At 37.7% G+C, this 27,572-nt stretch overlaps 1 protein-coding gene across 5 annotated transcripts; it reads right to left on the bottom strand.

The window, feature by feature from the left end:
- RAD51C (RAD51 paralog C) lies at nt 1-27,475 on the bottom strand. Of its 5 annotated transcripts, none has more exons than XM_072416461.1 (9): nt 27,317-27,474; nt 20,571-20,802; nt 19,959-20,143; nt 18,471-18,604; nt 13,888-14,019; nt 8,813-8,879; nt 6,459-6,519; nt 438-498; nt 1-198 (listed from the first exon to the last, which is right to left on the bottom strand). In XM_072416461.1, the coding sequence occupies exons 1-9, from the start codon at nt 27,432-27,434 to the stop codon at nt 97-99; spliced, it is 1,092 nt and encodes a 363-aa protein (XP_072272562.1). In that variant the 5' UTR covers nt 27,435-27,474; the 3' UTR covers nt 1-96. The 5 variants fall into 5 exon arrangements, 4 of the variants coding, with proteins under 4 accessions (XP_072272562.1, XP_072272594.1, XP_072272571.1 ...); XM_072416493.1 differs by having other exon boundaries at nt 20,751-20,802; XM_072416470.1 differs by having other exon boundaries at nt 19,977-20,143; nt 27,317-27,473.
- Between the last annotated feature and the right edge of the window lie 97 nt (nt 27,476-27,572).

The raw sequence follows: 27,572 nt of genomic DNA, 5'->3' as shown, positions 1-27,572 counted from the left end.
TATGAATACCACAAAAGATTTATTACGTTACAAAATATAGGCATATGTTATCATAAATCCATGTGTTTTGGACAGTTAATGAAATGGAAATTGATGTTATTTTGTATCATCTTCTCTAGGTCGCTTGCGTGGGTTTATTTCAGGCTTTGCCGTGTCCATCTGAGGCTGAGAAGTTTGCACATCACGGAACCCTTGGTGCTGTAAAATATTAACAACTGTGAATGTAATGTTGTAATTAGTTTCCTTTATATCAGATTTTTTGGCTTTATTTTTATCTGGTGAACCTGCTACTAACAATTCCTGTCCTACGGTGACCAGGCTCACTCATTGGACTGTATTATTGGAGCAGAAGAGTCTCCAAAGGAGAGCAAGTATTAGAACTAAAGAACATCTCCTCTCTCTCAATAACATCCAGTCAGTGACATATTGCTGCTTACCGTGATTTGGTATTGTACAGTGCGTTCTTTCTGACTTGGTGACTTGCACAGTGTTGCACATCTGTAATGATAGATGGGTCAGATAATCTATAAACTTAGTGTTTTACATTATGTGACCAATATATAATGCTTTGGAACGGCCAGCCAGATTAGAAACTACTTGAATAAAAAAGGTTTTATTTTATTATAAATAAAAACTAATTATATATGCAGCCCCACAGACAGGTACAGGCTATTTAAAATATTTACTAGGGTCTATTTATGAATAGAATACATTTTTGTAATCTGTCTTAAAAAAAGATTTACTTTACCATAAATTACAAAAATCCAGCAAATCTGTCAACCTGTAATTGAATATTTTTAGGAAGAGAGAAAATTGTCTTTAAAAATAACATGTTTTGTCTTTTGCTTCATTTGTTAGTTATGTTCAATGATATTGTAAAGAAAAAAAATTACAATATATGAACAGTAGTTTTCTATAGGTGTAGACCAGCTGTTGTCCTGGAACAGACAGACCTACCAAGCTGGTAACACTCACTGCAAAATGACACTCTTTGAAGAGAAACTAAGCCAGAACCCCCATTCATTTCATCACGTGAAAATAGGAGTATGAGTAAACAGTAACTTTAACTAACAGCATTAAATAAGGTAAACCTATGCTTACTTGAAGTATCCAATATTGTGCAACAGATATAAAAAAAAAAAAAGAAAAAAAAAAAAGATTTTTACTAGTACATGAATGGCTGACTGAGCTGAACACATTTCAACCCTATAGTGTCTCCAAGCAACTTGGAAGCAAAGGCATGCTCACAGGTGAACGCAGTTTTTCACAGGCGAATGATTGTGAGTACTGTGCAGTTTGAAAATACAGTCAATGTCAAGAAGCCCATTATTTTTTGCAAATTGTCTGCCATGGAAGTAAGTGGAAATAAAAGTTTCCAAACTGAGAGGACATTCCCTGTTGGAGTGCTTAGAATGTAACAGAGAGCAATAAATATTTAAAAGAAGTTCTAACTCTTTCATAATGCCCACAATCAAAAAACAATTTACAAAAACTAAATGCATTCACTTGACAATAAAGTGTTTGTCCTACACAATGTCATTAGTTTTGTATAGAGCATGCACCCTGATAGGGAGATTTTCCTTCAATTGCTGTCCTAAAGACGCAACAGGAAATGAGAGAAAATCATTCCACAGGCATCAAAGTAAAACATGACAGAGGTTATACTATCCATAATTTGTTTACAATAAAACAAACGCCCATAACTAAACTTTAAACTAACTAAAAACCATTACACTTATCCAGCTGACAAAAAACAAGAAAGTATTTTTTTTAACACAATACATAAAACATAGGCATGAAAACCTCATAGTACCTGTTTGGATTGTTAGACAAAAGATCAAAGCAAGCACAAGAACACAAGAATAATTTATAGACCTTACAGTAGGTCATACTGACATCATTTACCTATCTATCATAAAATATTTAAAGAATAGTTTATAAGAAGGGAACTATGTGCCAACATTTAGCTTTTGCACTCATTTTTGCAGCTTGCCTAGGTGGTGTACATGTATTCATTTCTGATTGGGTACAAGCAATGTAACAAGGCACAAGCAGGTTATTATGTTTTAAACAGCCTTTCATAACTGAGGATCCTCCCAAAGTTGTTAGGGATTCCTTGAGAAATAGCAAATTGATCTCCCATACAATGAGCACCAAGGTAGTCACCTTAAACTGTTCCAATCGAGAGTCTGTATTTTACAATTCTTATTTAACCTGATAATTTCAGTATTTCATATTGATATGTGTGTGGCTATCTTACATGTGTAAATGTACTACAGGTTTATTTTAAGGTCTAAAGGAGTCAGCACACTGTAGCCCTGAATAGGGAGACCCTTTTTTCAATGTATTGTGAGTCATTTGAAGCTTCTCAATGCATTAATACTTCAATGATTAATGATTGTGCCCTCCAGGTGTGGATACCTAACAATTTTACTGTGACTCTATAGAAACAAATGTGTCATGATCCAACTAAAACTGTTAAAAAACATCTTAAACAGTTTTAGCTAAGAATCACAGTCAAATAAGTAATAGAAAAATATAGATAAGATAAATTTCTCCACTATAAATATTGTTTTAGTGCACAAAAATTAGAGGAGATTTAAAGCAAAACCATAATTGAAAAATGGACAGAAATGTAATGAACTGTGTTTTCAAACTAATTAATAAAATTACTGAGATAAGCGAAGAGTGTGCAATTTCCACATCATCTTCAGTTATTAGTCTTTCAATGAAGCACATTTTAAAATTCAGTTTTTACACACTAAGGACCTTCATTATAAAAGCCTTATGGAAATTTTGTAGAAAAGCTGCCTGGGTAGTAATACTGTTTACATAACATGTACACACTCAGCTATATTCTTAATAAAACTAATTGTCCCCCAGTGTGATAGATAGGCAGTAGTGGTTGAATAATGTCATCATGTAGCTATTCTTCTTGCTTGTTCGTCTCCTCTTTCTAAATAACACTATTCATACTTTTTACTAATATCAGCAATAATTTTAAACTAAATATATAATAAGTAGATAACTACAAGAGAAGTTTTGTATTTCAAGTAAAATACAAGGGGGAGCAAACACAAAGGTAAATTTCACACAGGAAAAAACTGATCAGTGGAGGTATTACAATGGAAACCAAGGTGTTAAATATACTATTGATTAACTGAATAAAAAAGTGGACAATCAATTATTATTAACCAAAAATATTGGATGTTAGCAAGAGAGAAAACTGCTAAAAAAATCAAATATTCATATATGCAGACCTACAATGCTTCTAGACAAACTACCTCCTGTTTAAAACAGTTGTGAACATATTGGACAATAGGCATTAATACAAAAGCTTTACTTTAAAGCAGTGGTCACCAACCTTTTCGAACCACTAAATTTACAGGCTCCGAACCGTGCATGCGCGGGGAGCCGGGTGTCACTCAAGGGGGAAGAAACTTCCCCCATAGTGATGTCCTGATGCCAGAACCCACCCACTCCCCCATCGCAGATCTGAGCCAGACACAAGAGACACAACCGGTCCACTTCCCTGAGCCTGGGATCCGTATGAGAGACATGGTCTGCGGCTCTGGCTGGTGTGACCTCCCAGTTGGGTCCTTCTCCTGACCTTGCTCGGGGACGCACAGACCAGAGCCCCAGCCCACTGGTTGGCGACTGCTGCTTTAAAGAGCAGTTTGACAACTCATCAGTTGCTATAATCAACACATAAACATCTACTATCTTTCTAAAATCATAACCATTCAAAGAACGTATTCTGCCTGAAAACACCAGATTCCTATATTTAGTTACTTCTGATTTGATAACTTGCAAATACTATGTACAGGCCTAGGTGTTGCCATTTTAGATTGCACAACTTAAGACTGTTTATAAAATACTCAAATTCTTTAATACAGTAACGCCCCTCACCATTGTGAAGTGCTAAACATCTTTCCTATGAGAACTCTGTTAAAAAGGCTCAGTATTTTTGTAAATTTAATCTTAGAGAGTGGCATTCTACTCAGCTGAACAAATTATGTATTGTAAAAGCATTTTCACAGCTTTCCTTTTTTGCGGACTCCATGGCAACTTATTGCTGACAAAGACATACTAATCCAGAAAAAAAGTCAGGATGAAAGATGTTTTGTGCATTTTAAAAATCACTGAATTAGAAACAAACAAATAAATGGACCAAGTGTTATGCTCTGACTACACCAAGACAGAAACAGTGGATCTGTTGTTTATGTGCTTCAATGAGCACAAACACCTTCAGTAAATTCTATTTACATTTCAAAAAGAAGCCAAATCTCACAGTCTATGCATAATGAATAGAAATCCATAAACAGCGGTAAATTTAAAAGAAGAACACATGCATCAAAACTAGATTGTCAGTGAAGCTGGCTTTATATACCTGATTGAAAACAAAGGAAAATTGCATTATTACAAAAATACAGTACAGAAGTAGCAAATGAAATGCAGAGACAAGAAATCTAAGGGCACCTTCACCAAACTGAAATGCGTAGGTGTCATGTGCATATTTAGGGCAAAGTAACAGTTCCTTCTAATAGCAACCCTAGCAAAGTTTACTAATCTGTCTTTTGGCAAACATCAAGTGTAGCATCTACTCCTTTTTTCCTGGGAAAGGAAATGAAACACTATGGAATGCCCCTGGGAATGATGACCAAGGACTAACCTATAGAGAAGTAGTGCCCAACCTTTTTTCATCTGGGGGCCGCTGTTGACATTGGGATAAAACTTGCTGACCACCATGCAAACAAACAATAAAGATGTATGTTTTAATCTAGAATAGTTTCAATTTAAAATGAACTTAAATTGAAACATTTCTAGGTATTGTAACGTACATGTACCAAATAAAGGAAATGACAAATCAAGAATTTTTGCACAGCAGAATTTTCTGCAATTTCGGATACAAAACTAAAGCGATCATACAGTGGTGGCCGGACATATGTTGCTCCCTGTTCACCATTCCTGTACCAAAGAGATGAAGCTACACGATACAATGCGTCCTGTCAGTTTTAGGGGGCCACTAAATGTCTTTATACCCCAACATTATACCCTTTATACCCCAGTCAGTGGCTAGCTATGTGTGAAAAGGTAGAATGGTATAAGAGATATAGTTTTCCTATCTTGTAATGGTGCCATTGTGATGAAACTTTAGGTGGAGTTAGCCAGAAGAGTCCTGCACTTGCAGCTACATTTCTTTCTTTTTAACCGAGAAATGGGGTTCATAAAAAGTAAGGGGATAGCTATGTTTGACAGGGTAGCATGATATCATAGGTTTAAAATTTTATGGTGGGGGGGGGGGGGGGTTGGGGGAAAGGCATTGTCTACTGGCTCCCACGTTTCCAGTTGCCAAAATCCCTCTGTTCCAGAGAAATTCACAGTTCCAGAGAGGTTCACAGAAAGTAATAGGCTAGTAGATTGACAGTACCACAATGCTCATTGCCATGGAAGTGGCCCCCGGGGGTCCCTAACATGCAAATTCAATTTGGGGACCCTGGTCTTGAAATAGCCCTCCTTAATGTGAAAATATCCCTGATTGTTATTAGGATTTTATGTTTGAAACCCTGTATCTGGCAACTTGTTATGTCTAGGGGGCTAAGGAAATTTGTGTTTGTAACAGCTCCCAGATTCCCCTGTGTATCCTGAAAATTTCACATTTCTATGACAATTGGTGAAGGAGATATGGAGGTTTATACATGGGGATAATGACCACTGCATAGACACAGCTCTCATACTGCTGCTGGGATTATATAACAGTACAAGGTGGTCGGGGAGCAGCCATAGCTGATTCTGGAGGTCTATAGTACACGCCCACTCTCAGGGAGCTCACACTTAGCTCACAATGAGCATGCTCGGGAAGCTTCCTCCATCCCCCGCAAGACAAGAAGCAGAGAGGGAATGAGGAGTGGGCTGGAACTAGCAGCTTCACAGTCTAGGTTGGGCACCCTAGCTATGGAGATTTGAGACTTGACTGTGAAACACCTAAATTTACCACACTGGGCATTTTAGGACAGGCCATTAAGCAACTTTAGCAGAAATTTTTATACTGGCTGCAAGGCGAGCTATGGTTTAGCACTTTGCATTTCTTATTTATTTATGCACAACTGACTTTATGGTTGATGGAGGTTCTTCAAGTCATAGTTTACCCTCTTCCTATTCCTGAGAAAATCTATTTTCGAAAAAGTTCTCACTAAGTAGTTGCAGACTTGCTTTGGCTGATCACTGAATATCAGTGCCCAGCTGTTTTCAGCCAAGTGGACTAGAGTCTACTTGACCCTGTAGGACCCTTGTGCTGGGGGGGGGGATTTAGTAAAAGTGGCACGGTCAAAGACATTGTAAAGGTAGGAAGGTATTTACCTGTATAATAGTTATCCCCTCACTGAAAGCAAACTAAGGAATGACTAAAAGCTAAAGAGTACTAAAGAGTGTGACCAAAATGTATGATACATACATACCTTTGCTTACCCTCCCAGTTAAGTATTAAACGACTGGTTGCTGCATGTGCCCAGCTATCCCCTGGAAAGGAAGAAACATACATACAATCAAAATATGAATTTAAATGATAAATAAAGTACCAGTATGGGAGGCAATGTCTGAGTAAAGCTCTAAAAAAGTTAAGGTGGGCAGTGAACAAGCAGGAGTTGGTAAAGAGATAGACAGTAATGATGAAACACGTTGATGACAGAAAAACAAAGGGTCACAGAAAAAAAAAGGGTTGTAGAAACACACAGGCATTCTTGAAGACACAATAGGATGCTGGGACAGGGAAGACTGTTAGAACACGGGGGTCACAGGAGTCGCTAGAAGATTGCAGCAGCAGAGAGGCTAAGCACTAGCGTAGTGATACTTAGTTAGAACACCTTGAAGTGATGCATGGATATGCCTTAAGTACCTTTACCAATCACACATGGCACCTAGACCTCATAAATGTGGAGGGAATTATCATATATTTTCAATCGAATAAAGTCTGGGATATTGCACCAGATCTGTGTGCTTACTTCTTTTTACAAACATCTTTTAAACAAATGGGCTGCCTTAATGTAACACATGTCAACATTAATGGACTGCGGTGGATAAGGCTGATTTGCACAGTCCCTTAAAGTAAAACTACACTTATTTACAAAAAATCCTCCAGTTCTTCCTAGCCTCCTTAAACTAATTTATTCCAGATCCTTACATTCCCAAGTGCATGCTTAATTGTCTATGGTAGTAGTGCCCCATAGTGTTCAAAAATCCTTTCCAGTGTTGGACACACCAGCCCAATAACAACCGAAAGATTTTAATAAGGCTATTATGTCCTAGAATGGCTCCTGAAGATATATGGCTTCCTTCATGTCTAAGGAGACTTACTACTTAGACACAGCTAACCCCTGAACAGATTGAGAGGCCAACACAGAAAGGCAAGCACACACCACGGTATATTTATCCTTTAAGATAAAAAAAAATCTTTAAAACTGCACCAGATACACAGAAAAGAAGCTAACCTCTCTATGTGAAGGGCACTGGTAAAATATAATCATATTTTCAAAATGCACAAACTCCATTGGATCTAGCAACCTTACTGATAAATTATTTTTGTAATCTTACTATTTGTCCAGAATATTTATCCAATATTGTTAATTATGGATGACTGCCAAAGCCAAGCACATAAATAAATTGAGCAGGTAAAAGTAAAATTGCAATCATATCCACCCCAGTCATTTATCTTCCTATTTGAATAAATATAAGGAAATAAATTTGTTTCTTGTAAAACATCTAGCTAGTCGGCTTAAGGCAATCCAAACCTCTTTTATAATTAACCGATTTCCACTTCAGGCAAATTAAATAGGCAAGCAAAGATTAATGTTTCCACTGGGGACTGCGTCTTGCACCCAGTCAATAAAGCACCATTTAGTACGTAAGGGAGGAAGTCCCCAAGGACAATGTGACTGTGAATGCGAATTCTGTGAATAAGTATGATGTGGAGATGTGCAGACAGTATGACAGACCTGTATCAGCTTGTACCATACTGTCATGTGCTATAGGCAACAAGGGCAGACAGAAGAGAATTAAATTCAAATTTTGCAATTGTAGTAATCAGTTAGGTAATTCAAAATGTACAATTTGCATCTTTGATCAGAGACATTGAAAGTATTTCAGTTACTTGATCAATATTACAACAACAGAACTAGTGTTCAGTGATCAGTAGAAGGTAACATCTGTGTTCAGTAATTACAAACTGAGGGAGAAAAAGCATGCGTTCACCACTCATGTCTCCATTACCTTAAGAGAGTGATGTCAACACTGAAATGATCCAGACAACTTTGGATAGGATATAATTTTGTCCAGGGAAGCCTGCACTGACAAGGTGTTCCTAGATCTTAGACATTGCACAGAGAAAGGTGCACAAAGTGTCCAATTCTAGGGATGAATATAGCAGCAATCCTAGTATTGTAAAATAACCATCACCTGGTCCATTTAGAAATTTGTTATTTGGCTTTGATAACTAACATTTCAAAATGCTGGCACACTACAATTATAATAAAAATATTCTAATCAATGTAACATGTTTTACAGCTGTATTTTTATTGCAAGAGTTACCTCACTGTAATCTGTAATGTTGTACAGTATATAATATTTTGTTCACCTTCCTATTAGTAAGATGAGATTTGTTACCAGTGGGAATTAACACTTTTAACTAAAAACCTTTACAAATACAGCCACAAGATTTAGCTTTGATGATGTATTGCATAGGTTACTATATTGAATCTTGTATATTGTACCCTATATAAAGTTGCATTTTTAGAATGTGTTCATATCACTATCATACCTAATGCAGGTACTAAATAGGACTCAGTGGGTCCAATTCTTGTAGTCATCTGGTTTGTCAAAATTACCTGAAGAACAGGAAAAAAGAAAAAACAAATGTGTTCCAAATTTACCAAATCATAAGCACATGGGACAGAGGAGAACACAAGAAAACGATGGTTAAAAACTACAGTTACCTTGTATTAATCTGAAGTATGAGACTAGACATGTATTCCTTTAAGCCATTGTTTTCCACAAGGGTTCCTCCAGAGGTTGCTAGGGGTTCCTTTAGCAATGAGCAATTTGTGACTTTCAGGTCAGTGACACCAATGGCTATCTGTAAGGGTTGCCAATGATAAGCCAAGTATGAGGCATTCTTCCTACTGACTACAACACTAATATATTGTGAGTTGTGGATAAAGTAATTATAGCAGGTTTTCCGTAAACGCTATAAAGGTCAATAAACACAGCCTTAAGCATATAGTCTCAATAATTATGGTAATAACAAATCAAGTCATGGCATGAGTGAGTTAAAAAGGATGGGGCGGGGGAGATGATATTTTGGTAGCGTCAGGCTTTGTACACATCTAAGATGATTATTGTCTGATTCAAATGGTCTCGGGCGAGAATCTGACATGTGTACAGCAGTCAATCAGTCGTTCATGGATCTGTCTTAACATAATACAGGTCAATGAAGAGAACAGGGGGGTAACCGTGATTGTTCGTTTATCTGCCACTCTTTTGTCGCTGGAAATGATTATGAAAGATAGTTTCCAGAGATGAAAATTGCAGGCGCGTCAAAGCCGAAGTCAAGATTTGTATTCATTTGTAGTACATTTATTCGAAAAGATATCTAAAAATACATACAGCCACCTCAAGGTGTTTTTTGTTCAGTTATGTCAGCAGTTTAGCAAGCAATATTGAATATCTGCAATAAAGCAAACCTGCATTTATGTTATTGCAGACATTCATTACTGGAAAGAATTGCAATCATGTTAATGTATAATACATATATATAGTGACAATCACTGTTTCTTCACCAGGCCCATAATAAAAATTGTTCAGAAATGCTGACAGACTCCAGCTATAAGCTGAGGCAATGCTGACATCAATACCTCCTGCTATTTCTCATTACAGGGGTGCAAACAACTGCTACAGCTTTCAAACGAATCAGTGGGGGGACTGCCATCTGTCAAGCTATTTGACCCCTTACAAAGTGGCAAACAGATACACATCACTCCTAAAATAATTATAAAATGGCAGGTAATTTAGAATATGACTCATGAGTAAGGACTTTGCTAATACTTCTACTACCTGTCCTAAAAGAAATGGGATTTTTTTGACCTTGGAATTCCAGCATCAGGTCTGTAGTGAAGCAGTGTGAATATATTGGTAGGGGAATTTATTTAGGAGATATTAGCATAATGTGTCCTCTGTGACCCAACTTTTCATTAACTACCCAGAAACAGCCAGGTGGTTACTGAAAAGTACTGGGTGGTGCACCCAGCTAAAAGGGGCTGGGGAGAACACTGAAAAGGCTAACTACACAGTAATAATGAACACTGTTAAACTTTGTAAGCAAATTCTTTGATTTCATGGACCAATTTGTAGCCTGTAGTCAGCAGGTTTTGATGTGGTATATTGGAGGTGTGTGGAGAATCCATGTTTATTTTGGACCAAGAAAAAGAGGTTGCATGAGATTGATTTGTTTAATCTGAATCACAACAGATAAGCATACACACATACATACATACATATTTACAGAAAAGGGATCTCATAACTGTTCAATATTTAGATGAATTTGTGAAGTGTAACTGGAGCACAGATCTCAATAAGGAGCCATTAGGTTGGTATTTCTTCCCATGATTGTACTGCTGTTTTAACGTTACCATTCTGTGAGAAAGTGTCTCCAAGGATCATGTCAATCATGCAAATCTTTTCTTTAGTGCAAATAGCATGTAAAACGTTGAAGCAAGGGGGGGTGTGGTTCCTTTCAGCAGATGGCATTATGAGAATGCAATTTTGCATTATTTCTTTGAGTCTCAGCTAAAACAGCTCAGACCTCAGCACTATTCATCTGAAAGCCTGCCAGGTTATTATCTCTGGAACAATAAATACATTATACAAATCAAATAGAATCTGAGCGTTGAAGAGTAATGGAATAAAGAAGGCATCTGCTGAATCCAAAAAGCCCAATCAAGCAAGGCGACTTGCATGTTGTTTCCAGCTAAAATGTATTTGAACTGGCGCAATGACAGAAACTATGCATAAGCATGGCCCCTTTTATATCTTCCACATTAACTAGCTAATCAGGCATATCATGCTGTTAACTCCTCCAGCACTGAAGCCATTACATTGCCTACTGCTAGATCTTGGCTATATTTAGGCTGCTGTTAGAGCAGCAATTCAGTTGATCAGAGCATAGCATGCTAGAATGAGAGCAGAAAGTACATTTTATTTATAATTCTACAGAGCTACAGCACGCAAAGAAAAGGTTTTATTTACATAGGTTTTCAATTTCTGGAAACAGGACTGTGTAATTAAATCATACCTATACCATATTCAACAATGTTTAGTGTTCTGCAAATAACCTTAGCTAAATTTTTTGCCTTGACTAATAGAATGGTAAAATGGGCTGAACTATTGCTCTTCTTGTTTACCATCAACAGGATTACAGATTACTTGATAAATAAAACCAGAAAAATGGAGTTGCCACCCACAAATAGAAAACTGATATTAGAGGCTAAATAAGTGCACGGTGCACACAGGAAGAAAAGAGATAAAGAGGGATGTCACCAGTTTGGTGATGCTCACAAACTGATCAATAAGGAAAGCCCCTGACACAAGCCTGAGTAACTAGACTCTTAGACATGTTCTGTCCCTTCCTATTCTACATAGTAATAAAGCACAGTAAGGCAGGGTAACGAGTTGCAACAAGTCTTTCAAAGTGGTACCAAGAACTATTGTTTAAATTCTTTATGACTTTGTACAGCCGGATTTACACTTTACCTTAAAAAGGGAACTTTAAAGCCTGGGTAGATAAAGGAACCATGTAATAGTTAATTCACTAAATTATAGCAGAAAGTATTTTCACTTTTATCTTAGTAGCTCAGCTTATTCTTCCCAACAAAGACCTGTGTTTCTTTTTGAGAACTTTGGGGATGAATTACTCTACAATGTCTACATCTTCAGAGGTCAGTGACCGTTATAAATATTATCGAAAAAAAAAAAAAAAAAAGCAAAAAAAAAAAAAAAACAGCTTTGACAAACGTGCAAGTGCTGCACATTAAACAAGGGCTGCAAATGACAAACCTACATACATAACAAGTACAATCTACGCCACAGGAGGAAAAAACGACTCAGTTATTTATAGTTTACAATCTAAGATAATTTTTTTTATAACTTTTTTTCCTGTTGTTAATATGCAAATATTTAACTAGGAGAGCCAGCCAATCTGGTTCTGTTGTGTGTGCCTTTAGTACAAAAATACACATGCTTATCAAAAACACAACAGTGCTTAAAGCAGGACTTTCCTAATAATAAAAAACATCACTTACCTTTATACTCACAGAGCCCATCATACCTGGCTTTGATTCGGTCCCGCGCTGTCTTAGAATCCTCCACTGTCCTGGCCAAGGCACTGCCATCTTCTTCTTTCTTATTTTGGCTAAGCAAGTTGGACAAGCAAATTTTTACCTAAGTTGTTCTCTAGAAGCTCACCCTGCACCTCCTTTCATCTGGGACTAGGCAGCCCTCTTATCACTCATGTAAGCAAGATGAAGAAATAGAATTAGCTGAGCTGCTGGGAGAATTATTTGAATAACTGAGGTGTTTCTGCTGTGAATTGTTTCAGAGAGCATACAACTACAGAGGTCAGGAAGATCTTGAATTTATCATTTGCTAAAAATATGTAAATACCCGAATGTGCACAGGCTTGCTATTCCTTGTTAAAAAATACCAGAAGGTTACAGAAAGTATAAGCATCCCAACAATTCTACCTTAGCTTGTCAATAAGAGACCAGATTTTTTACTAAATTTTTTTACATCTTTGAGAAATCTAATATGGGGATGTTGTTTCATGATCCCTTGGTCAAAGACATCTTCTGAGTTTATCATGGCCCCCAACTAGCTTCCATATAAGTTTGTCTGCCAGGTAAATGCTTAGGCCTAAAAATCATTATTCTTACCAGACTGAAACATATACAGATAGAAAATGGAAGCTACTGACGCTTGCCTCTCCTCCTGAGAATGCTAGGTTCTTGGCAACAATGCTAATTCAGTGGCACTCTCTCTCTCTCTCTAATGAGGGAGAGAACAGCAGCTAGTCGTCATGCAGTCATGAGAATTTTCTCATGTTTGCAAGGTTTTCCCATGACAAGCAGGAGCGACCATTCCCAGGATGTGCATCCCCTTTCCCTAAGCACCTGCTCCCTTGCTACTGGCCACCAAGCCACCTAAATAGTTATCACAAAATTAACAAAGCCTATACTACTTTTAGTATAGTGATGGTTGTATGTTTTTTTTGTTGTTATTGCTAATGTTTTAGGACAGCTGTCAAGTACGGAATAGCGGAGCATTTGAGACCTATCTGAGACTAAACTTATTATGAGTGAACAAATGTATAGATTATGAATTGAGGTTTTGAAGGCCTATAAATTGTATTTGAGAGCTTGAAATTTTAACTCCCTTCACCACGGTGTTATGACATCACTTGCATTTTTGCGGCATGACATGTGGGTCGTCTCCCAGGAGTCGGTAGATTTTTACAGTAAGAGGAGATTGCTAAGCAAAAGGTCAGATAAGAACCTGAAAAGTTGGGGATTAGACCTCATAATGAATTGATCTGTATGATCTGTGAAGATTGTTTGTGTATTAGCACTTTTTACTTGTATGTATCTATGCGGTATGTGATAGGTTCATGTGTACATGATATGTTGCTGTGTGCTGGACACTCCACTGAGACAGGATCACAAGGTTATCATATTCAGTCTTAACTTTGTGTAGTAATGTCGCTTTTTTTGGTGTGCGACTGCAAATATATCATTTGATTAAATTGCTTGATATACCATTGGAACCAGTCCAAAATAATCCACTTACTGCTAGTTTACGATGAGTAGAAATGCTGATCAATTGTTGAGCCAAAGTATTTAGCAAACGTGTCCGTAAAGAGAGATCTTCAAGATCATGCCGAAAAGGAAATGCAAGACTGTCAACAACCACAAGTTTTACCTAAACGATAGAAGAAAACCAGATGAAAGAATGCAAATCGTCTCTTTAAAACACCATTTTATAAAAAAAAAAAAAAAAACAGCAAAATGTTAGCATTACCAGAAATCACAAATTCACCACCAACTGATAGTTTTTAGCTAATTTATATATACTTATATAATCTCCCCTATTTCATTTTATCACCATCATGAATTTTTTAAAACCCTGACACTGTCATGTCACTAACTGCCTCTCAGAGGCGCTCACAATCTACCCTTCTATACCAAAGTCCTAGTCCAATGTCCCTAGCCTAGAAAAAGGTAAATTTTTTTAGGGGGAAGCAAATTATTGTACCAGTATATTTCTAGGACGTGTCTGGAGGAAACACATTCAAACAAGGTCAAAACAATAAACTATCTACAAGCCCAATGCAAAAATGCATTTAGGTGCCTATTTATAAACATTAAAAAAAATGTAGCAATCAAGTTGTTGCTCATACTGACCAGAATGATTATTTATTTTTACCAGAGAGCAAAGGATGAAAATTTGGCATTGCAAATAAAACTTTTAAAACGTCTGTATGTCAGATTTTACTATATTTTAGCAAAGAGACCACTAGATGGCACACGAGTCTTCAAAACTGGTGTTTACATAATCATACAGTATACCTAATGGAACAGGCACACACGCCCTCTAGTGGACAATAGCCGCTTGAACAAAAGGAATGAATATCACAGCTCGAGAGCACATAAACATTGTCAGGATTTGCTGTATTTTAAGTAAAGCATGATATAAGGAACTATTTCTTTAAACAAGCTCGCTAGAAAAGTTTTCATGCAAACTCAGTAATATCAATAAAAATACAATACAACAAAAACAAAAGGATAAACTCTTATTTACATATCTCTGAATCTACAGAAACTTTCTGCCTGAAAAACAAAGATAAATGAAGTTAATTTTAGTATGGCCAATATTTACATTACAGTCCAAAGTTGTGCCGAATATGTAATATTGCCCAATTTTGGATGTAAACATAAAAAGAACTTAGATAATGCTTGATTTAGTCTGCATTACGGTCCAAACAGCACTGTGTAACATCTCTTGTTAGGAAGCCACTAAATTTTCTTTTTAGAAAGAAACCTAAAGTAAATGTGTTCTCAAAAAGGTAATTCACATTAAAAACCCTGAATCACTAAACCTTTCTGTGGCCAATTTCATTTAATTTATTTTAATCTGGCGAGCTGCTCCATGTAATTATGTGCAATCTCCACAACATTCAGTACCTCTGGCCCTAGCTCTCTGCAACAATGTTCGCATCCTAAACAGAAAGTATAGAAACCTGATTTTCTATTGCTTATAACCCAGGAACAGCTGCATAAATTGCAAAAATAAAAAGTAAATTCTAAACTGAAAGAACACTATACAACATGAAAAGGTGGAACAATTACCGCAATAATGACAAATGATACTTAGATGGAGAGAATGCGACAATATACCCATAGTGTAAAAGAATCAGGGAGTGTTAAACTACTAAATAAAACATCTCCTGGACTGTGAAGAAAATGACAAATAACATTACTACAATTAGCTTATTTTACATGTTTAGGAGTGACAGGGAATGGTAACAAAAGTAAGACTAAAACAACAAAGATATAAATACATTTTAGCATCTTGACAAGAAGAAGAGAAAAGGAGGTAAAGTTGAAAGAATGTAAGTGATCACCACCAGACGAGGCACAGGAATGGGCAGACAACTGAACAGACTTCCCAGAGCTCTGAGATGGTACCATAGTGAGTTGTGAAAGGCTTCAATAATCTCTCCTAGCTAAGTGGAAGGGAGATCCTCATGCAGAAATTCCATCCAGGTGCCAAAAGTTGCTGCAGTTGGTTGAGGTTAGGTAAACTGTTTCTAAGTTGCCTGCAATACTGGCCTAATATCACAAGGTCCATCTAAAACATATCAGTTTTTATTGATTTGTTTCATATAAGACCGGATACTTTCTAAGACTGTCTCTCTGATTGGTGGAGTTTAATGGCTGAAACCTGATTAAAATCATAAATGGAACCAGGTAGGGACAGCTGCTTTGGAGCTTAGATTATCCCATATTTTGCTTTTGGTTTTCTGTGTCTGTATCTGACATTGCTATATTTTTTCTTAATGAATTATAGACCATATGTTTATTGTCTAAAGAAATCTACCTCATTTTTCCCCATAAAGGTAAGTGTGCATACATAATACTGGGTTAAGGTTGGTGAGAGTTAGGTAGAATTTGATGATGTTCCTAAATAGATATTTTACAATGTATTAAAGACCAAGAAGGATTTATACTGAGGTTTTTGTGCTTAGTATTTTCGGGTGTCTTGATCATGAGGACCTTACTAACATTTTGTATGACCACTTATATTATTTTTAACAGATGAGATCACCTTTCTCTGTGGACTTGTTAGATAGCTTTATTAGTTATCTCAAGATAATTCATTTGTTTGTAACCATACATCAATTTTTTACTAAATATAGGAGGCAGTGAGCCAAGTGATGGTTTTCCTTGTGGTCTTCTATGGCTCCTATCCCCCCCTTGAACCACCGTTTGCAGGTGTAAGCTGAAATAGAATATTTTATAAGGTCAGTACTGATTTTATTAAATGTGAAATAAATAAAGGACGCTGTGGACATGTAACAGGCCAACATCATACTTGTTACTTTGGCTCATTGGTTTAAATCATTTTAATTACAGAGCAGCAAAAAAAAAAAAAAAAATCACAAAACTGTAGGAGTATTAATGTTGCATTAGTGCTCTCTGCTGGCAGAAGAGAATACATGACATATACATAATCATAAATGATACTAACTACAATAAACTTTAAATATAACATGTATCTTCACCTTGTTGACCTGCACACTTTGAAAAAAGCACCACAGGATATAAATCGCAACAGTGAAATAAAAAAAAAAACACATTTTCCCTCTATGAGACCTGAAGACCTTTCAAAGGAAAAGGACATCAGTTCAGACACTCTCCTCAAAGAATGCTACTTTGTGAGTGAAAAAAGAAAGATGAATGTATATAGTGGGTTCAAAAGAATGTTTTTTGTTTTTAAAGAGCAGAGAACCAAACTGAGATTCTACAGAGAAACAGACAAAATGAGGCACATGTGAAACTTCCTTTGCAAGGGTCTTAAACAAGGATGGGGGGCAACAATCTCTGAAATAATGAAAAAAGATAGCAACGGAAGATATCTGGCCTTCGAGAGTACTGGGACCCAAATTCTAGTATAAATCTGCAGGAAGGTAAGGATTTGTTCCACAGAACTCCTAGAGTGGACTGACAATTACACCAAGTGAAATATGCGTTCCATGTCCAGTGATAAATAACATAGATAGTAGTTTTCCTTTTTTTAAGCCTATCTCTCAAAAGGTAGGCTTAAAAAGCCATGTGGTAAAGGTAGCAACTCTGAAGCAGAATGGTAAATTGGTCCTTGAGACAGAAGAATTTGACTGGCTGAAAGAGTCCACAGAACATTTGTATAAAGTTCTACCAGGTCAGCATAACATATCCACCCAGGTATCAGTATTGAGGATCAACTGAATGCTCTCTTTATATCAATACTGCAAAGCAGATTGGGGTGATGTTTTAGGGGGAGGAGAAGTATAGATAGGGGTATATTGAGCTACTAGAACATCAACATCTTCCACTAGAGGATCCCTGTACCTGGGACAAACCTGTTGTTGAAAAGGGATGCAAGAAGGTTTACATTGGGCATGAGGCGAATATCTGTCCTGTCCTATTCATAGCAGGAAGTGAAAGGAGCATCAGAGAGCTGGTCCTGAGATATACAACTTGCCTGGTTGGTGTTCAGATCCTCTGCCTTTATTATATCCTAAATTGCTGACCTCGAACGACTATGCAGCTTAAGTGTTCATGTAATTGCTGCACAACTGGTCACACATTTATCTTCAGGCTTTTTCTGGTGTATGAATATACTGAAGACAAAAGATAAGCTTAACTTCCAGGCAATTAGCTTGTTTTTTTTATAATAGGCTCAACAAGAGCATCTAAACATATATTGTTAGTGGTCCACTATACCAAATTATATCAGTAACATGAAAAAGAGGTATCATGTATAGCAAATATTGTTTATGGATCTTGGGCAAAATGACCATATATATTTCTCCTGCTTTTTTTCAAAGCAAATCTAAATATGTAAGAAACATCTTGAGTTCACAGCAGATAGGTAGACAATAAAAGGTCCATGTTTAGCTGGTGGATAAAAAGACCATTGTAAACATTTAAAACCAAAATATAGACCTAGGTGGCCTGATTCTTCATTTAGTTTTGGTTTTACTAAAATGAAACAAAAACCTAACTTAAACCATTTGTTCACATCAGTGATCATACGCTTGCTGACAAGATATAATAAAAGGAAACATTTTAGTACATGAGCTTAATGTAAAATAAAGTAGGCTTACTTACCTTTAAATGCTGTGCTAGGAAGTCTGACAGAGTGTGTATGTGGGCAATTAGCTCAATGTAGTCTTGACAAGAAAAGTAATACATTTGTGATAGAATTTTATTAACAGTAAATCCTTGCATAGCTAGTCTGTGATCTGTAAAATATAAAAAGGTTAAACTTTAAAAAAAAAAAAAAAAAAAGTAAGCATAACAGCACATTACACAGTTGACAAGCTTGTACACACTATAGCTTTTACCTTGGTTACATTTTATTAATTATAGTATGATTTATAGGCTAGAGAAAGATCATTTTACTAGTAAACCACGATGATATTCTTGGATATACCAGCTTTATACAGGAGTTATAAAACATAATGACTTTCACTACAGAGGATCTAAGGTTTGTATACGTACACCTTGTTACCTGCTTATCAGCTAAGAAGAACAAAGGAAACACAAAATCCCACGACACCTAGTAATATAAACTTGGTATCTCCTGACACATTAAGAGTTTCAGTTGTCCTCATTGCTGTTTTGTTTACACAAAGGCCTAAATACTTTAAAGTATAACTTAGGCTACGTACACACTTGCAATGGTTTCTCGGCCGATATCGGCCAAGAATCTGGCGTGTGTACAGTGGCCATCATCCGAACGACTGTCCTGGCGGATCCACGGACAATCTTAATGGAAGTGAAGGGGGAGAGAGCGCAGCTGAGTTCCGCTTCGTCGTTCTCCCCCTCCCCTCTCCATAGAGCACAACAGTGCTGTATGTACAGAACTCGTTCATGCATCGTGCAGTAGTTTGTCGTTGGAAAGGATTATGAAAGATATGAAACGACAATTATTGCACGTGTCTATGCAGCCCTTGATTTGGAGAGAGTAAAGAGGACGTAAAGAGAAATCCCTTATAGGACAAAGATGACAAAAAACAACATTGGTTTTAATACACACTTATTCTATCCGAAATACATTTAAAAAGTTTTGGCTTTAGAAGAACTTTAAGTAACGACATGAAAAATAAGAAGACTCACTTCACTTAAGTTGAAAGTATTAAGACTTGCGAGTTCAGAATAAGCTTAGCAATTGCAGCTAGTGCACCTACTGGTTAGTAACTGTCTGTTTTATCCCTATAGAATGCCTGACCAACTGGCTTTGTAATGCTTAATGCCATCATTTGTCCACCTGCTCCCCCCCAAAACTCCCACCCACTCCAATATGGTAAAAAAATGTAAATTCCCAATCAATGCTTGATGGATATGTAAATCTAACATTTAAGGAAAGTGCCCTTGGTTTTAATTTTTTTTTCAAAGTTTTTATTGAAACCAACATCTAATCGATAAATATATTTAACAGTGAATGCTCACATTTAACAGTCAGAAAAAAAACTTCTGTTTCAGAATTGTATTGGATGATCAATATTTTTTGATCTGACTTTCAAAACAAGCACATTTTGAACAAAAAAATTTCAAAACAAGAAAATATAAGTACAAGGAAACTGTAACAAATACCAATAAAGTGACAAACACCTTCTTCTTGGTGGGCTTGAGTTATAAGGCTACAGTGCAAAACACAAGCATTGGCTATGTCCACCAGTCTTTCCACTCTGAAGCTGCTCTCAGTATCCATGTAAACAGTTTCCCCATCATTGCCTCCAAAGCACTCTGGTATCTGCACATCTACAGCCAGCTGCATACTGTAGAAAAAAAGAAAACACCACATTATTGTTACATGTACTAACACATAAACTAGGAAGTAAATTAAAATTTGATTTAAAAGTATAAGTGGATGCAACTGAAGGCAAAATGATAATCAGAGTAGTAGACAGTTTAGGAGAGAATCTGTAATGCATATTAGCACCCACGTCTACATAAAAAACTATGAATAGGTCTGTATATTATTATGTATAATAGTATACAGTAATTTTATTGTATCTTACCAAACAGGTTCTTCCATTCATTAGAAAAGTAGGCTTGAAATAAAGTGCAATGTCTTATGCACATGGCCCTAACACAGGCCCTGGTACTTGTGCTAAAAGAAAGTTTTAAACTTGAATTTTAAGGTTGAAGTAATCAGTTGCTGCTTTACAAATAAACATAGTTGGACATATTAGGCTCCCTTACCATAACTGAGTCTTTCCCACACCAGGGGGTCCACATATCTCAGTGACCTTGCCCAGGGGCACACCACCCTCAAGGATTTCATCTAAGGCTGAGCAGAATGTTATGATTGATCCCTGAGCTTGCTCCTGCTCAAGGAGTTCCAAAGCTGTATGTTTTAATATCTGTGAATTACTGCCTTGCCTTTTGAAAATATTCAGTGCTTCCTTAGCAGACTCTTCAGATATTCCAGCTTCTAATAGAATAAAAACAAAAACAATGAAATTTATCATCCAAACATTTTAGAAAAAGAGAAGAGCCACACCCTAAACGCATATCTAATATTATACGGCAGGAAAGGAGAATAGTCAGTATTATAAATCTTATACTTTATTACATTATGACTATACAGTATTCTAAAAAAATCCAGCATGCACAACAGAAATTATTCCTGTATTTATTTCCATGGAATAGTATGTATCCTAGGAATAATATTGGTTCTAATAATAGTTCAAAGCTACATTTTCTAAGGTCCTGTCATGATCACACCAACACATAACCATCACCCAGCTTGGGAAATCATAAGACAAAATGATGATTACCAATTTTGATTTAATTTGTGGCTTTTTCATACCTGTAGAAAAACTGTGTTTATTGCTCCCAGAAGCCTACTCTGCAGAGCTAGTCTGGCATTTGCAAATGATTAAAGTGGAAGTAAACTAAAACAAAAAAACTCACTAACCATTACTTCCGCAGATCCGTCAATACTTTCGGAGGTTTCCTGGATTGGGCCCTGCGTCCTCCTGTAATCTGCCTTGGTCCTGGCATAGAGGAATTGTCAGGGGGCGCTATCTTTGTTTCTCTTTGTCTCTCCACCTTTTGCCTACGTCACCTGATCTCGCACTGGGCAGGTGTGGGATCAGCAGTTTTTTTTTCCCATTGAAGCAAAGGGTCCTTCTGTTCATGCCCGAGATAGGGCATGAGCAGAAGGAGCAGCCAGAATCCTTCTGGGATTCGTGACGTATGTATCCCATGAGGCTCTTTGCGTTCACATTCTGTTATTATCACTGTGGAGGTGTCTAACCTTTGATGAAGAAAAAATCCTAGTGATAGGTCCGCTTTAAAAAGACTTTTTTAGGTGTTTTTAAAGGCTCTGTTTTTTTTCCTTTATATAAACAGGAAGTTGAACTGATGACAGGGTAGGGAATTACATTACTGCTCTTTACTTCCTGTGCTGGGGACTATGTACCCCTGTATTCATTCCCGGGTGTTGGTGGGCAGACATCTGTTGAACCCTTTGATTAAAGGGGCCTTTCGTATATCAAATAATCCCCACCCCCAGATCCCCATTACACCAACCCCTGGCCTACCAATATAACTGGCTGCTTTTAGTTTCTCATCTGGCCTACCAATGTACCTGGCTACCTTCCCAATCACATCCAGACTACCAATGCCCCTGGCTAACTTTCTAACCTCAGCTGAGATACCAATGCACTTGGCTGCTTCTTGGTTGCTCATCTACAGTATTCTCCCCAGCCCCTTTTAGCTGGGCACACCACCCGCCAATTTTCAGTAACCACCTGGCTGTTTTTGGGTGATTACTAATAAACTGGGTAACAATACAGCGACTGCCAACCAACTACAATTTCTTCCCACCCAGCTTTAAAAAAAATCTTGAACACTGATCTAGCCTACCAATGCACCTGGCTACCCATAGAGCAAAACTAGGTTATCTCACTCTAAATACTCCTTTCTATCACACCAAAGGACTAAACCCCCATTTAAAATATGACCCACTAATCCTTTTGTTGATGCCATGCTTCCTACTGCTTCTTCACTGCTGGGAGGAAATGTTCCATAATATCCATCCATAATTTTGTTTTTTTCCCCAGAGTATGTGTATAATCAGATTTGTCCCACACCTCAGGATAAAATGGATTTAATTGATCCGCTCTGCTGTGTCCACCTTTGCAGACATTGTTGTCACTCTATAGGTATGATCACCTAGGACCTCCTGACCTAAGCACTGGGGGGAATTTCCAGGTATCAAAAATGTCAGAAAACACCTCTAATAAATGCCTAATGTGTCTGTCTAGAGGTTTGTAAGCAGTTGCAATCACTTCGAAGTCCAAGTCTGTAGAGGTGGGGGAAACAACTCACAGAAGCTACAAGGGGCACCTGTATCACCACAACAAGAAATTGACTCATTTGCCTTTTTAAGGTTCATAGAATGCCTGATTTTACTGCACGTCTGAACAAGCTGTTAATACAACATTGTACACATGTAATACATTTGTAAGAATAGGACTGTAATGCACCTTAGGTCTCTCAACCATGTATAGGAGTTAGTGTGAGCAGAAACACATGCACATAACATAATATAGTGTCCAGGATTTAGGGTATCTCTATGCAAGCATTTGAACTTTCACATCCAGCATTAATGCCACTCAACCTATGTAAACCCTAAGAAACCCTTTGAAAGAGATTCCATCTCACATTGGCATATCCAGTTTTTTTTTTTAATTATTTAATAAAGAAGGATACCCATAGCAATTTGGATACAAATCTTCACCAACATTACAAACACAGAAAAACTGAAAATGGCCTGGGAAGAAATACTAAACAAATGCTCAGCAACACTTATGCAATTACTAATCAATCACTACAAACAAGAATTGATTACCTTAAACCATGAACTATCCGAAATCTACACAAAAAACCTGGAGATCATTAACTCAACTGCCTTTCAAGACAAATATTCCTCCTTAAAACTTCATCTTGAAAGGTTTAATGTGAAAGTCCACAAAAGCCTAACAACCCATCAGGACGTCCCAATATTCCTGTAAAGGATCAATTGCTCCTTTGCAAGTGAACTTGTAGATGCCTATCTCAGACCCATAGTAATGAAGTTACCATCCTATTTGAAGGACACTCTGGAACTGCTTAGACTTACATCGGACATACAAGCCCCAGGAGATGCCCTCCTCGTTACTACTGATGTAGAGGCACTCCACTGTAGTATCCCCCACACTAAAGGCATTGAGATCATACTCGAGGTACTTCACGGCTTCTATCCATCAAACCAGGCATTCAACCAATTCAAAGGAAAATTGCTACAATACATACTAACCAGGAATGTATTTACTTTCAATAACCAACACTTTTTGCAGATACAAAGTGTGGCCATGGGCACAATATGTGCTCCATCATACGCCAATTTATACTTAGCCAACTGGGAGGCAAACTTATTCCAGAATCCTGACCTGTCCACATATAAACATCACAAATATTGTTGGAAAATATATATTGACCATATCATCATCATCATCTGGACGGGCCCTGAAACATCCCTTAAGGATTTTTTTTTCCATGATCCAACAAAAAACACATATAATCTCTCCTTCACAATGCAATACAATCAATATAAAGTACCGTTTTTGGACACAACCTTAAGAATGTTACCGTCAGGACGCATTAGCACAAGGCTATACAGGGAGGAAACAGCTGGAAACACTATACTTCATCCTTCAAGCGCTCATCCAACACAATTAAAAAGAAGCATACCTTTAAGCCAATACCTACGTCTTCAAAGGAACTGTACAGGAGAAAACAACTTTGAAAAAGAAGCCCAGGCCCTCAGAGAAAGACTTAAGCTGCGTACACACGTCAGATTTTTATCGCCCGATAATCGGCATCGGGCAAATATCGGGCGAAAATCTGCCGTGTGTACAGTCGGTGTCGTCCATCGTCCGAACGACCGTCCTGCCGGATCCACGGACGATGGACGACAACCGATCCTAATGAAAGGGAAGGGGGAGAGCGCGCAGCAGGGTGCCGCTCCGTCGCTCTCCCCCTCCCCTCTTCATAGGGCATGAACGGTGCTGTATGTACAGCACCGTTCATGCATCGTGCACTCCCTTGTCGTTGGAAAGGATCTTTCACGATCCACAAATCCACACGATCCACAATGTGTGTACGCAGCTTAACCCTGCGAGGCTATAGCAAAAAACTCCTAAAAAAAGCCTAAGCAAAAACACAGACATGGTCTGACCTCATCCAGGAAAAAAGACCGTACACCCCGGATGAGACTGTACGAATTATTGCCACATACAACAACCAACACAGTACACTAACCAAACTACTCATGTAAACACTGGCACATCCTGCCACGCGACCCCAGTACAGCTAAATTCCTGAACCAGAGACCAAACCTAACCTATAGGAGATCTTCGTCTCCAAGCCATAGTCTTGTCTCTAGTCATTTCCAACAAAACGTGGAACTTAACACCTCAAATCTACCTACAGGGGTTTACAAATGCAGGAAATGCAGCCAATGTCCCTGAATTGGGGGAACAATCCACCATTCAACTCCCCAACAAAGAAATACACAAGCTAAAACAACAGATTGACTGTCTGCTCATCAACAGGGGTCATGACCATGATCTCATGTAGGTGCGGCCGCTTCTATAAAGGAAAGACAAAAAGAGCATTCCGAAAAAGAATTTACAAACGTGTACACAATCAGAACAGGAAAAATAAAGACCCCATTTAGCCATCATGTTGGCACATGCCATAACTTCGATGAAAAATGTATTCACTTCACAGCCTTGGAACAAATTTCGCCCAGCCCAAGAGGAGGAGATCTCGACAACATTTTGCTTCACTCTGAAGCAAAATGGATCTTCTCCCTGAATGCCACATTCCCACCGGGTCTCAATGACATACTCTCTTTCAATCCTTTTCTATTATATTCACCCTAACAGCACTTATCCCTAACTTTCGCATATTTGTCACCAGCCGTCACCTACGTGATACTTTCTATCACTTATATCCACCACTAGGACAGTTATTTATATTCCAATTTAATTTATTCCTTTTATGACGACAATATGAAATAATTATTCATGTATTACTTTAAGACCAGCTGTCAAATTATGGAAACAATCATGTAATTTTTCAATCATGTCATTATTTAATTCTCCTATGTTAACGAATTTATGTATTATCCGTGTATTACTCCAAGACTAGTTGTTAAATCATGGAAACAATCATGTAATATCAACCGTGTCATTATCAATGTTTGTTTATTTCTCATGCAGATGACTAGTGGGGCACCGAGACCGTATATAATTGGTTTTCAGACAGGTTACCCATATATACTTAGTTGGGACCATAGTTGTACCCCAATTCCTACCAGCCCAGGCTACATTTAGAAGCCTGAGTTATGACAATACCTGTATGATTAATCTGCATACCTCAATCAATTTGATTTATTTTCAGAGTATATTATTAATAAAGAGTAAACGTAGTCCCTGGGTTAAGGACATCCAACATACAGATGCCTCCTAGATACAAAATGGGGCTTCCCTGCTCCCTAGTGTGCAAGGCGGTTTGCATGACTTGCAGAGAAAATCTTTTGCTAAACACAGCTGAGGTTGTGGGTGATCTTATGGAGGTGAGCTCTTTCTGCAGCCTCTTGTCACTCTTTATTGACCAACACAAACTCTGCAGTTGTTTCTTTTTGTATATCAAAGCACAGCTTGCTCCAAATGTTAATGAATGTCTAGGCTCCATAAAGTTGTTTTTTTTTGCTTTGTTTGTGAATAACTCACATTGAGGATTTTATACAGTAACTGACACCACACTGCCTAATAATATGTTGAGACAAACATCTGTCATAAGGGCATTTATTAAAATAATGTACCCGTTCCGACTTACATACAAATTTAACTTAAGAACAACCCTACAGTCCCTATCTCGTATGTAACCCGGGGACTACCTGTATTTATATAGCGCCAACATATTACTCAGAACTGTACAATAAATAGAGGTTGCAAATGACAGACAGTGACACTGGAGGAGGAGAGGGCCCTGCCCTGAAGATCTTACAATCTAAGGGTACAAACAAGTGTTCACTTAATACAATGTTTGAATAAAAACCCTGACCTGCTTTAATATCATTATAGACTGAAAAATGTGCTAACTTTTTTGTGTTTTTGAAATATGTGACAATTAGTTATAAATAGACACACTGCCACCTTCTGCAGGCTTATCTTTGGGAATCCTTAGGACTGATTACAATTTGTCAGTGAAGGGTGGTGAGAACCCCCAGCCATAGGATTCCCTTATGTGTAGATATTTATGTAACCTCCTGGGCCCAGGTCATTGGGTGATACACATTTCTCGGTGTGATCTTGATATGACACACTAGCTTTGTAAAGGACATCTCTTCTTATGATTATACATTGCAGCCTCCTGTGGATGAGTTGTCCTCATACCGGTAGCATCCTATGACAGGGTCAGCTATAGGTAGGTGGTGGGGGAGTAAGGTAAGTATCCCACACAGCCCTGCAGGGGGTGCTATACCTCCTCTGTTGGATAAAATGGGGAAGCATTGACACTGCTGAACTCTGACAGGGGTGATAATGTTGGTAAAGAGGTTATCCACAGGACAGGAAGTGTGGAGAAATCTCTCTATAGGGGTCATGTAGAGTAAAAAAAACGCACATTTATGGAAATAGATTAATATTTACACTATGAAATAAACTTTGCTAAACACTAAGTTGTCATGTAAACCAAAGAACCTACATGACAGTGAAACATGTCGTATGAACAAATTGTTGTCATGACAAGTGTGAAATGATACATTGCTGCTTGTATAATGTGAGCAATGCCCATATAACATGTCTCTATGGTGGTCAGCTTTCCACATGGGACTGAAGGACTGGTGGAAGAAGCAGCTCTGCTACTATACATGCAGCGCCATTTACCTCGAGAGACTTCACTGCCAGAAAAGTCTATGACATCGTGTAGTGTATGGAAGCCCGCAGCAACCAATCTTGCTCTGGTGGACGGAGCAATGGGAAAGCTGCCCAACTCCCGCTGCATGGACCTTCTCTGAACACTGCCGCCAAATTTACCAAGCCCCGCCCACTATTACTCAGGCACTACTATAAACAGAAACGTGTTAGGAAAATAACTGTTCAGTATGTACAATGATTGCAAAGAAATGTGTTGTGTGCGTTT

Source organism: Pyxicephalus adspersus, chromosome 1, assembly GCF_032062135.1.
Source record: "Pyxicephalus adspersus chromosome 1, UCB_Pads_2.0, whole genome shotgun sequence".
Lineage (NCBI taxonomy): Eukaryota > Metazoa > Chordata > Amphibia > Anura > Pyxicephalidae > Pyxicephalus > Pyxicephalus adspersus.
Note: the sequence above shows the minus strand (reverse complement) of the source record. Positions and strands in the feature narration are given on the sequence as shown.